At 37.8% G+C, this 13,739-nt stretch overlaps 1 protein-coding gene across 1 annotated transcript in view; it reads left to right on the top strand.

Annotated features, from left to right (window-relative positions):
* Nucleotides 1-13,739, top strand: part of ERP44 (endoplasmic reticulum protein 44) — a 96,784-nt gene that overhangs the window by 48,940 nt on the left and 34,105 nt on the right. Inside the window, exon 4 of the mRNA XM_005897023.3 lies at nucleotides 2,189-2,304. Within this exon, the coding sequence (XP_005897085.1) occupies nucleotides 2,189-2,304 (116 nt within the window). The remainder of the gene's footprint in view (nucleotides 1-2,188; nucleotides 2,305-13,739) is intronic.

Raw genomic sequence — 13,739 nt, 5'->3', positions numbered from 1 at the left:
TCAGTCGTGTCCGACTCCTTGCGACCCCATGAATTGCAGCACTCCAGGCCTCCCTGTCCATCACCAACTCCTGGAGTTCACCCAAACTCATGTCCATCGAGTCGGTGATGCCATCCAGCCATCTCATCCTCTGTCGTCCGTTTCTCCTCCTGCCCCCAATCCCTCCCAGCATCAGAGTCTTTTCCAATGAGTCAGCTCTTCGCATGAGGTGGCCAAAGTATTGGAGTTTCAGCTTTAGCATCAGTCCTTCCAAAGAACACCCAGGACTGATCTCCTTTAGAATGGACTGGTTGGATCTCCTTGCAGTCCAAGGGACTCACAAGAGTCCTCTCCAACACCACAGTTCCAAGACCCTGTTAATGGATCTATTTGCTTTGGTTGTGTCACTTTTGTAAATGTAACTTTATATTGGAATTGAAGTTTTATTTTATCTTCCCCTTTCACCTTTTGGTATTATAACTGATCTTGTTTTAAACATGAATCTGTGTATAAGTGCTTATTGAGCAACAAACTGGACAATCCAGAAAGGAGCCCTTAATATCTCTCTTTTCTTGCCCTTAAGTCAGGATTCTTTACTAAGCCATATCCTAATTTCTTCAAGAAATCATCATGCAATCCTTACCCCTTGCCTCCCTGGCCCTCTAGAACCCTATCTTTAGCAAACTGTGGGAACCCAGAAACCTGTGACCCTAGCTTGTCCAGTTCCTCCATCCTACCAATTTATTCATTTAACAGAAATCTACTGAAATGCTTATTAGAATATGTAGTCTCAGAATAAGACACGGTCCCTGATGTCTGCAGACCCTACCCACCTATCCCAGATGGGAGAGATTTAAGAATGCTAGAAGAGGAAAGAGCCACTTGAAAGCGAGAGACTGAAGATACAGATTGTGTCTCCTTGGTATTTTCTAGGACATCTCCTTAGGAAGTCAGGTGAGTGGGCTAGAAGAGTTACATACAAAGAGAAATAGGGAGGAAGTATAAAGTTTGTATCCTGTCATAGACTTTATATTTTTCTTAAATTATAATTAATATGTATGACCTAATTGCACTTCGCTGGCTCAGACAGTAAAGAATCTGCTTGCAATGCAGGAGATGTAGGTTCGATCCCTGGGTTGAGAAGATCCCCTGGAGAAAGGAATGGTTACTCACTCCAGTATTCTTGCCTGGAGAATTCCATGGACAGAGGAGCCTGGTGGGCTACAGTCCATGGGGTTGCAAAGAGGCAGACACGACTGAGTGACTAAAACTTTCTTTCTTTGATCTAATTACATGTGGATTAGAGTTCACAGGCTTCATTTAGGTACCTTTCTTGATGGAAAAGGGCTCTGGAAGCAATAGTAGGAATTATAGTTGTGTTCTTGTTGTTGTTAATAAACACTCAATACCTTTTTCATATGAAAATAACCATTCTAGCCCACCTGTTTGTGTGCTGATTCTGATTCTTCTCTTTCTCATCAGGTGCCTTTAATGACTCAGAGGATACATTTGTGAAGTAGTTGGCTTGATCAAGGGGCAGTCAGAATTAGAAGTCTCATGTTTCTACAATATTGTGGGGTTTGTGGCCCCTTTTAAAAGTAAAGGCAGAGCAAAAAACTACAGACAGAAAACATGGACAGGAAGTCTCCTTTGAGAATAAAAAAATTTTGCTCCTGAACTTAGTATGTTTAATAGCTTATACATACAAAAGCCTATTTGAACGAGAGGTAAATTTTGAGAGGAAACAGTTCGGTCTACACCATATGCCATTTTCATATTAACTTGCCTGTGAGATTTGATTGAACTTGTCAGGTGAATCAGTCTAATATTTGCAATAAATTTATCATTTTAAAGACTTTGTAGTCTAAAAATATGTTCATTATTCAGAGAAGCTAATTTCCTTTATAAATGCCTGAGACTTAGTAATTACAGATCCAAGTAGATACATTTTAGAGGACTTATCTCACACTTGTTTCATTGCCTTTGTGAGAGATCATCTTTAAATTATTTGTCTGAAATGGAATAGTCTTTGAATTTCAAATTGTTTTCATCTCCAATGAATGACATCAGGAATCCTGAATTAACAGTGTGATTGTTAATTCTGTTTATTGTACATATAATAAATACTAAATATAAACAGATAACAACAAAAATAAAATTTTATTGCTTCTACTCTTCAGTTTTAATTGGTATCCTTTTCTGTGCGTAGGTGTCGTTTCAGCCAGATGTTGCACCCAATTTTTGAGGAAGCTTCCAATGTCATTAAGGAAGAATACCCAAATGCAAATCAAGTAGTCTTTGCCAGAGTTGATTGTGATCAGCACTGTAAGTACCTCATAGGAAGTCTGGAAGAAGCTGTCCTGTCCCCACCTCTCCTACACACACACACATACACACTTTTTTTTAATGCTCTGTTTTAAGTAGAGAAAAAGACAAAAATGCTCTTGACTTTGGTTAAAATATTAATATTTAATCCTTATGTATGGATACTTACAACACTACTTTCCATTTTGCCTGTTTGAAGGATTTAAAAAAAACTTTTTTTTCATTATAGTAGGGCAAGCATGCAGGTAGTAAATCATTGGGTTTTCTACCAAAGCAAGTACCAAAATCAATAAATAAAATTGATATATAGGCTTAGGAAAGAAAACGATTTCTGTTAGTTTTAGAATCATGCAAAAATACCATTTGTAGTCATTTCAAATAAAATAGTCTCAGATTTTTGTGTGGTTTCTCTTACATAAAAGATTCTACTAAGATGTTTTAAACTATCTTTGAGGTATAATTTGCTCTAGTTACTGATTAATTTTGAGAAACTTAGGTTAGTCCTACTTAGAACCCAGCCTCTTGGATTTCATTGTCTCACTGGTGCTTTCTTTGTAAAATCCTTATAATTTTCTGTACACATGACAGATTTCTCCAGTGTGAGCCAGTGAGCTTACTTTGAGGTTTCTTCCTGAGTGCTTCCATTATCCTTGAATTTAACTCTCATAGTGCCCAAGTCACTGCGCTTTGTAGTTCTGCTTCATTGTGTCTTGGTTGTCTCACCAATTGTAATGTCAGTTCTTCAAAGGCAGGAACTATTAGCTTTGTTTTTAAATCTCTCTTTTGTTACTAAGTGGAGACCAAACTAATTCTTTGAATCTGAAGCATCTGAGTGTTTCTGGGTGACAAAGATAGCTCATTAAAAAAAGCTTGTTGTGTTGAGTTATTGGTAAGTTGGCCTGAATTACAGAACATTCCTATTCTGCAAATTTCCTATCCTTTACATTTCACCTGACAAGACTGTGTGTGTGTGTGTGTGTCTGTGCACATGTTTGTATACACTCACTTTTCACTTTGCTGATGAGGAAATGAAAATAAAAAAGTGACTTAACCAATGTCATATAACTTACTGTCTAGTCAGGGCAGAATTCGAATCCCGATCTCCTGACCAAATGCCTTCCCAGACCCATTTACTTATTTTCCATTCAGTTCAACAAATGGTTTGGGGATTTTCTGGTAAAGCCCTGTGCTAGGCAGAAACAGCTGACAGCAAAGTATTTCAAAATCTCCTAAACCATGCCCCACATATCTGTCTGCTGAGGTTCATAACTATATAGGAGGAAGGGAGCAAGAAAAGGTTGTGAGTGCAAGCATGGCCTGCATTCCCACCCTGCTTTTTGGATCTTTCCTCCCACCTTTCCCTGACAGAGAACATGAGGTTTTTGGTGTGGGCTCTCATTTCAAAATTTTCTATTCTTAATGTATTTAATTAGAACAGACAATAGCCCCTACTTTGATTGAATTTGGATTATAAGATCTGAAATTCTGCTCTCAAGCTTACAGTTATTAGAAAAATTAACTTGTTTAACAATACATATCATTAATTCTAACAGATTCAGTTCAGTTCAGTTGCTCAGTCTTGTCCGACTCTTTGCGACCCCATGAATCGCAGCACGCCAGGCCTCCCTGTCCATCACCAACTCCCGGAGTTCACTCAAACTCACGTCCATCGAGTCAGTGATGCCATCCAGCCATCTCATCCTCTGTCGTCCCCTTTTCCTCCTGCCCCCAATCCCTCCCAGCATCAGAGTCTTTTCCAATGAGTCAGCTCTTCACATGAGGTGGCCAAAGTACTGGAGTTTCAGCTTCAGTATCATTCCTTCCAAAGAAATCCCAGGGCTGATCTCCTTCAGAATGGACTGGTTGGATCTCCTTGCAGTCCCAGGGACTCTCAAGAGTCTTCTCCAACACCACAGTTCAAAAGCATCAATTCTTCAGTGCTCAGCCTTCTTCACAGGCTATGTAGGTTCAATCCCTAGGTCAGGAAGATCCCCTGAAAAAGGAAATGGCAACCCACTCCAGTATTGTTGCCTGAAGAATCCCGTGCCAGAGGGGCCTGGGTAGGTGGCAGTCCATGGAGTCACAAAGAGACAGATTAGTGAACATAAATAAATCTAACATCATTGCTAGTAATCTTTTTATGGGAGTAAATAACCATAATTAAGATTTTTTTTTTAATCCACCAGAGACATCTATAGAATTAGTTTCTTACTAGTGAAAGTGATATCTGAGACATTGTGTGTTTTACTTAAGTATTTTTTTCCCTTCTGTGTAATTCTTCCCCCTTTTTTGGCTGCGCTGCGTCCCCATTGCTTTACATGGCCTTTCTCTAGTTGGAGTGAGTGGAGGGATACTCTTTGTTGCCGTTTGCAGGCTTCTCATTGCAGTCGTTCCTGTTACTGAGCACAGTAGGTGCCTGGGCTTCAGTAGCTGCAGCATGTGGGCTCAGTGGCTGCAGCTTGTGGGTCTCAGTGGTTGCAGCGTGTGGCCTCAGTGGTTGTAGTGTGGAGGCTCACTGGTTGCAGCGTGTGGGTCTCAGTAGTTGTAGTGTGGAGGCTCTAGGGCGCATGGGCTTCAGTATTTGCAGCACACAAGCTTGGGCTCAGTAGTTGCAGCTCACAGGCTTTGTCGCTTCACAGCATTTAGAATCTTCCCAGACCAGAAAACAAACCTGTGTCCCCTGCAGTGGCAGGTGGATTCTTATCCACTTTGTCACCAGGAAAGCCCAATTCTTCTCTTTTTAAAGTGACACCATGAAATCCTTTTAATGATTTGTTCATATTTTGCACTCTGTCTTTAGAGATTGTACAATAGGCTGTACTTTGGGTAATCCCTCACATGCTAGTTGAATTGCAGAGGTTTTCATCTGGAAGGACCTTAAGAGTCCTGTAGTCTGGAGAAAAATGCCTGTTAGGCAGATTATTCTTTGGTAGGATTTGCCTTTTTTTTTTTTAAGATTTATTGAAGTACAATTGACATATAGTAAACTGCACAAGCTTAAATTATAACAATTTAATATTTTGACACATGTACAGCTGTGAAGCTATGATCGTAGTCAAGATATCAACATATCTGTCATCCCCCAAATTTTGCTTATGCTCCTTTGTGGAGTGTCTCTCCTGTCCATCCTCAGGTGACCATGGAACTGCCAACATTTGGATTTGCAATAATTTCTTCGGTGTTATGTCCAAGAAATTATTGCAAATCCAATGTCAGAATCTTTTCTCCTATATTTTCTTTCTAGAGTATTATCATTTAGGTGGTAAGTTTAGGTTTTTACCCATTTTGAATTAATTTTGTGTATGGTTCAAGGTAAGGATCCAGTTTCATTCTTTTGCAGGTGGACATTCAGCTTTTCTAACACCATTTGTTGATGAGACTATCTTTTCCCTGTTGAATGATCTTGACACCCTTGTCAAAAATCATTTGAGCATATATGAGGGTTTATTTTTGGATAATCTGTTGTGTTCCATTGGTCAATATGTCTGTGTTTATGCTAGTATCACACTTTTTTTTAAAATTATTGTAGTCTTATAATAAGTTTTGAAGTTAGGAAGTATGAGATCTCAAGTTTTGTTTGAGAGTATCTTCTGAAAGGCATATACTCTTAATGTTGATGGAGTCTAATTTTGTCCTTTTAAAAAATGGACTATACTTTTTAATTCTCTAAGAAATCTTTGCCTCACCCATGATCACAAAGACTTTCTGCTATTGTTTCTTTCATAAATTTTATGTATGAAGTATACATCTAAGTCTGTGTTGCATTTAGACTTAATTTTTATATGTGGCACAATGTTTGGATTAGAATGCCTTTTTTTTTTTTACAAATAGTTGCCAAGTTGTTCTGACATTATCTGTTGAAAAGACAATCCTCTCTTCACTAATTTTGCATCTTTGTCAGAATCATCTGGCCATATATATATGGATCTATTTCTAGTCTCTGTTCTGTACTGGATATATTTGTCTGTTTATATTAATACCAATACCTCACTTTCTAGATTACTTTAGATTTGTAGTAAGTCTCAAAGCAAGTGGTTTAAATCTTCTAAGCTTGTCTTTTTTTCACAGTGGTTAGGTTACTCTAGTTGCTTTGGATTTCTGTAAGACTTTTAGAATCAGCTTATTAATTTCTAGCCAAAGGGTGTGGTTGTGGGATTCTAACTGGGGTTAGGGTGGGGTTCTAGGCTGGGGTTCTAACTGGGATGGCTTTGAACCCTTAGGCCACTTTGTGGAGAACTGTCATTTTGACGATATTGACTCTTTTAATCCATGAACACTGTATATCTTCCCATTTGTTTAGGTCTTTTCTGTTTCTCTTAGCAGTATTTTGCAGTCTTCAGCAATGTTTTAGTCTACATGTCTTTCATATCTCTGTCAAATTTATCAATAGGCATTTATTTTTTGATGCTGTTGTAAATGATACTTTTCAAATAACCTTTTTATTTTTGGAACAAATGTAGAGATATATTGTAGAAAAATTCTGAAGATAATACAGTGACCTTCCTTCTACCCCTTAACCCAGTTTATCCTTGTGTTGATTGACATTTTATTTTACCTTTCCATGGTACATTTGTCAAAACTAAAATTTTAATTTCTTATGTTTATTGCTGGTATATAAAATACAATTGATTTTTGTATAATGATCTTGTATACTGGTACTTATTAGTTCTAATAAGTGTTATGTAGATCCCTTAGGAGTTTTTACTTAGACAGTTAATGCTGTATGCAAATATAAAGTTTTACTTCTTACAGGCTTTGCTTCCTTACAGTAGTTTTTCTGTAAAGCACCTACTTGGTGCTTTAGGATTTGTTTCTGTCAGGCAGAAGTTTGATAAAAAGTTTCCTATCAAAACCAGAAGGTGACCTCAGAATCAAAATACCATCCTGTCCACATAGGTGTTCTTATTAATCACCTGTCTGGTACTGTGGCAACCTACTCTGTCTTACCTTCTGATACTTAAGTCTGTCTTGCTTCTGGCTCAGTGTGTCACCCAGAACTTCCATTCAAAATAATAGTGTTATTTCTTGGGAAAAAATTCTAGTCAGATTGTTGGGAAAAACCTACTAATAATACATGCTTTTGCATGTATTATTTCAGTTATCTTCACCACAGCCCCTTTAGTTAGATAGTGTTATTTACTTACTCAGCATTTTTTTTTATACGCCTGCTCTTTGTAGTGCAGTGTGGGAGGTTTACAGCAATGAGCCAGATAAACCCAGAAAGGCAAGGGCAATACACACACATTTGCTCATCAGGATAACTGTTTTGAAGGGAAGGGTTTTAGGTACTATGAGATAATAAGTCCAACTTAGTCTAAGGGTATACAGAGGTCCCCTTGGAGAATAAGGAAAAGTAGGATTTTTTAAGGGAAAAAGAGGAAGAAGAGTGTTTCAGACAGGAGGAGCAGTAAATGTGAAGTTTCTGAGGTGGTAATGGACGTTGGACTTCAGAGAGCTGGAGTATATTATTGCTTTATAGATAAAGACACTGAAAGACTCAGAGATTAGAGAGAGTGAGTGATTTATTGAGGTTACATGGTACATGGAGGGAGCCAGACTGTCCCCAAGAGTATACAGCTTTTATCAGGTAACTATGATTTTGGAAATCAAAGTAAAGTAATTTAAATTGAGGTTTCTCAAAGAAACTGAAAATTCACCCAGTTCCTATGTTAAAATGACTTAAAATGTTTGGTGTGAATAATGCAATAGTCTGTTTAAATTATCTATACTGGGTCAGTGTATACGTAAAACTGTATTTACTTACATATGATATTGTTTCTATTATTGTTTCTGTACTGTGTGGCCCAACCCTCTACTAAGGTAGAAGCCTTTGTTCTGGTACCAGTGCCCTGCTACCTACTAAGTCATATATAGTTGGACATCTTTTAAAAAAAAAAACCACTGAACTTGATTCAGGAGCCACCATAGAAAGTGTGTGTAGGGATGAGGAGGGGTGGGTGTGGTTAAATGTTAAATCCAGGTGAGGGCGTACAGGTACTCACTATATTACTTTCTCATCTTTTCTATAAGCTTGAAAAATTTCAAGATAGAAAGCTGTTATAAAAAGTCACTGAACCTATAATTTGTCTAGTTTAGAAAAGAGAGAGGAGAGCCTTGTTGATTTAGACTTTTTGAGAAAATATGTGTAAAAGCAGCTTGAAGTGTGCACTCTACAGGTGTTCTGTGATACTGTTAATTGTAATTTCTGTTTATTTTCACTGTGATAAGTAATTTTCAACATGATGATTGAATTTAAAAAGGATGTCCTTGAATAGACGCTCACTGGCATTTCGAGGAACACTTAGAGCCCCTTGATGGCTTTTGGAATCTGAGCCCAAGTTCTCTTAGTGGCTGTCTCTTTCTCAGTGAAAACCTCCTGTGTGCAGGGATGGTAGTGGAAGGCATTTTGTGGGTCTGAACTGCCTTCTCTCATAAGCTGCCTTCTCTTGGACAGTAGCATCTATCTCTGCATTACCACCAGGTACAGTGGAAGGCTGATGTGCCCTTTGTGAACATTCTTCCATTACCAAGTAGAACTTATGTGGACTTCCCTGGCATTCCAGTGGTTAAGACTCTGCACTTCCAATCAGAGTGCAGGTTCAGTCCCTGGTTAGGGAACCAAGATCACATGTGCTGTGTGGCCAAAAAAAAAAAATTTATGCCAGTAACACAAAAATGGCTTAATGTTAGGAAATAGAATAAATCCCATCAATATCTAAAATGGGGAAAGCCAGCTTATCCTATCAATAAACACTGAAAGACTTGATAAAACTCAAGATAGATTACTGGAAGAAATTAATGTGGCAAAATGAATGAGCCACGCTTTGCTTGCATTGAATTTTTAAAATCTTTAGTGACTGTGTATTGCTTCCTAACATTTTTGCAAGCTTAAATTGAGGTGTGGCATGTCAGAATTTACCTATTTATCTTAGCCACAAATCTTGTATATTGTCTTGCATTTGGGAATTTCTGCCAATGTGGTGTTTTTTCTTTATCAGCCCTGCTTAAGAACTGAGAACAAGAGTTAAGAAACAAAGAGTTGAGAACAATAAGTTAAGAAACAAGCAACATAATTATATAATAATATAAAAATGTAATGGCACTAATTTTCATAAAACATGCCAAGTGAGTATTCTCAAAGAAGTCCCTGTGGGAGGCAGTGCACGTACTCATTCCTTAGAACCTGGTGCACGTCCTTAGTTTGGAGTTGTCCTCTACTTCAGTTTACTAGTTGATTGGGAAAACCCATCTCAGGGCATAATTATAGGTCTGCTGCCCACATTTCTTTCTATCTATGTCTTTTCCACCTAGCAGCATCCCATGGAGTGCTTTCTCTCTTACCTTTATCTCACCTCTTTGTATGCCCTTTTAGGACTTTATTTGAAGGTTGAAAGGTTCAGGTAAATAGGTTGAGAACCTGGAGCTAGAGGAGAGAAGGCAAGAGTGATGCAGAAGGCTAATTTCACTCCGTCAGCCCTTTGGTTTCTGTATATAAGCTGGATGCAGCAGCTTTGATTTCCCTTCCCCACTCTACTGTCTTCCTGCAAAAGGCTGGAAACTTAGAAAATTTTAAACTCAGAGTGATGCTGGGGTGACATCAGGAAGCTTCCAACTTTAAGCTTAGCTATATTTTTTTTGAAATCCCAGTGTAAAGCTTGTAGCTTGAAAAACCCTCATCTAGTGGTAGAATTTAGTTCTCCTCCTAAGCCCCTAACTTCTCCATTTGTTGTATTTAAGTAGAAGAGAAGTAGAGGAAAAGAAAAAGGAAAAGTCAGGGCAGTTAAAGAGAGATGGAAGATACAGATAGAGAAACAATCTCTTCCCACAACCGAGAGGGCATTTATGTCCTGTGATGGCCACTATGTCCTCGCTCATCCTGCAGAGGACTGGGAGAGCGGGCTCATATTTGTCACAGATCTGACAATTGCCTTTTAAATTTTCCCATCTGGGGGCCCGTAAAAGGAATTGCTGCATCTCTGGTGAAGATACATTTATTATTGACTTATTCGAGGATTTCTTTTATACTGATCTTAGAAAATCCAGACTGGTACATCTTTTTGTTACCCTGTATTATATATGAAGAGTTTTAAGAATTTCATTTAGGCTTCTAGTCTGGGGACTTGCCTGGTCGTCCAGTTGCTAGGACTCTGAGCTCCCAATGCAGAGGGCCCGGGTTCAATCCCTGGTCACGGAACTAAATCCCACATGCCACAACTAAAGATTCCACATGCTGCAACGAAGACCGAAGATCCCGGGCTGCAACTAAGACCTGGCATAGCCAAATGAGTAAATACGAGTTAGAAAAAAAAAGATTTGTGTGTGTGGAAACAGAAATAGTAGTAGCAGCAGCAGTAATATTAATGACAACAATAATAATGGGAACTCTATAAGAGCAAGGATCTTTTTACCCCTCTATGTCTAGCACTGGATTGACACCTAGCACACAGCCAGTGTTTATTTATAGTTGTTGAACAGATGGATGATAAATAATAGCCAGCATTTATGAACTGTTCCTTTGTAGGTACTTTGTTAAATACTTCAAATAGGTTCTCTCATTACCTCTCAACAATATGATAATGTATTTTTTGCTGTATTTTATCAAGTTTACTTGTCACTGATTATAAAGCACACTTCTGCTACTCTTCTATCTGTAACTGAAAAAAAAACAAAAATAGAACTATAGCACAGTCTTTTCTTATCACTTAGGATTTTTATGTCTATCCTAAGAGCTATTTTAGAATTACTTACAGATTTTTCACATCGTTTATTTATGTACCTAAAAAGGGAAACAAATTTATTCAAGTAATCCTGAACCAGTTTCACATTCAGAATCTGACTCCTGTGCAGTCACTTTCCAATTCTGTCATTGATTCTTGTGTTTTTCCACACAATGTCGACTTCTGTGCCATTTTGAGTGTTTCTAGGATTTTCTTCCAGTCTGTTAATACCCAGTTCTGTAAGTACTGATGCTGGCACTTTACTGTTTGACTAACCTCAGAGTTGTTTTTTTTTTTTTTTTCTCAATTGAAACATGTCACTGCTAGTTAAGCAACTGTTATTCAAATGCAGCAATATATAACCAAAATGTTAATAGTGATTTTCCCCAGTGGTAGCTGGATTACAGAATGTTCTCATATCCTTGTTTGTAATTGTTTGTCTTCCAAAATTTGTACATATGTGATTAAAACTTGCCTTTACTTCAATTACAGATCATGATATCACTTGGTCTCATCCTATTCAACATTGTTTGGGGAGATTGGGGATAAAATTAATCACTTTCCCTGGTGGTCATGCTGCCTTAAGATGAAGGAAGATCATTCATCTGCCCCTGGTGGGACCAGGTTCTCTGCTGACCTCCAGTGGCTATAGGCTGTATGGCACTGAGCAAGAGATGGGTCAGTAGCTTAGTCGTGTCCGACTCTGCTACCCCATGGACTATAGCTCACCAGGCTCCTCTACCCATGGGATTCTCCAAGCAAGAATAGTGGAGTGGGTTGCCATTTCCTTCTCCAAGCAAGAGAGAGTCTTGTTGAATGTATTATTTGCTGGTCAGTGCAGAACATTCAGATTCCCACTAGCACTTTTAGGAAAGTACTTTGTAATTGCTCTTGAAGTAGGCAGCACTTTCTCCTGCCTTCCAGTGCAACTTGAACTTTCTACATAAGAAATTGAGAAGTTTTTATAAGAGTTATAAACAAGTGAGACGTTAAGAATAGGAAAATAATTACAAACAACAATATTGTATTAACATCAAACTTGCTAAGAGACGGGATCTTAATTATTCCCATCACAAAAAAGGAATCATAATTATGTAAATTTAGGAATACTAGCTAACACTATAGTGAGGAGGATCATGCTGTAATATTGTAGTATAGAAATGAATCAAGTCAACATGCCATATGTCAACTGTGTTTCAGTTCTGAAAAAAAGATATACAGTGAAGAATTCATGTGCATAAAATACAACTTGTATGAGCAGGTTTAGTCCGAATCCCGAGTAAGCTTATAGGCTTTGTTAGTGATTTTTACATTTAGGGTTTTATTTTATTGTTGTGGTTTTTTGTTTGTTTGTTTGTTTGTTTTTTTACCACGTTGTGGGAGGGTGTAGTTTGGGCATAGAAAAACACACAGGTAGCAGTGCTCCTTATCCTGGAACCAGAACAGTAAGACCTTTCTATTGAAACCATCTGCCTCTTTTACTCTCTGACATGGATAATCATAGCAGGCAGGGACATTGCTTAGACCAGAGCAAGGGGCACTTCCCTTTTTGGAACCTTGCTAGGCATGAGGTGGCAGGCTGGCAGGCAGAACACATCAAGGAGCAGTAAGTGACCACTGAAGCAGAATTATGTGCTAATTTTCCAATCAGCAAGCTGTTAACCTTAAGTTTATAATTCCTTTGCCATCCATTTTAACATTTGATCCATCCAGTTAATAATAATTTTTTTAAAAACCCTCCATTTATTATACCCCTTAAGTCATTCTTCATGGTACTGTCAAATGTCACCTTGTAATTAACCTAAAGTCACTTTTGACCAAAGCGTGTAAAAAGTCACCTTTATGTCTGAGATTATTGATCAATGCAATTTTAAGGTTATTCCTTCTTAGTAATTAAACGCTACCTCATTATGTTGTATACCTGCTGCCATGATGTTGTTTGAGAATTAAGCAAGTATCTATCCCTCTAATAGTCTTTAAGTGCTATTTAATCTTTTTTTAAAATCTGTAACTAGTATTTTAAGGCAGGCTAAAGGTTGTACTGTGTAAGTTGGTAAACAGACTCTTATTTCTGCGGGGTTTGCTGTAGCGGCTTCCTTACTGGTCTTCCTGGTGCTCTATGCTGTCAGGTGAATATTTTCAAAGCCAGCTCTGCTGCTCAGTGACTGCTTATCACAAGCAGGATAAAATTCAAATTCCATTAATTTAGCACTTAATACTCTCTGGAGTCCATCTCTAGCCTTATTTATTTTACTTCTAGTATATCCGTATTTGCTATCAGAACACTCTTTTCCCATTATGCCCACTAATTCACCAAGTTAAGGAAGTTGAAAGCATTATATTGTCTCAAGCAGTGCCTCTTGCTATCCATTTTCATAATGATCCTTAGGCCACAAATAGAAAATGGATGTTTTGTATTAGACTAGTTCATTTCTTTCTGAATCTATCTCATATCCTTTCTGCCAAATCCTTTGGGGATTTAATTTCTTGGCACATTAGGTTTAACATTGAATATGCACCTAAATTGAACATTGTAGGATATATTTTCCCTTCCTAGGACCTGATATTATTGATTAAAAAAATTTTTGTTATTGCGATTTTGCTGATAGGGTGGTCAAAATGTATTCTCTGATAGTTTTAATTTGTTACTTCTTGATTACAACTCAGCATATTTTTATTGGTCATATTTTTACTGGTCATTCTTTATGAAAGGTTTCT

The sequence above is a fragment of the Bos mutus genome, chromosome 8 (genome assembly GCF_027580195.1).
Source record: "Bos mutus isolate GX-2022 chromosome 8, NWIPB_WYAK_1.1, whole genome shotgun sequence".
NCBI classification, from domain to species: Eukaryota; Metazoa; Chordata; class Mammalia; order Artiodactyla; family Bovidae; genus Bos; species Bos mutus.
The sequence above is the reverse complement of the archived record's forward strand: the minus strand, read 5'-3'. Positions and strand labels throughout refer to the sequence as shown.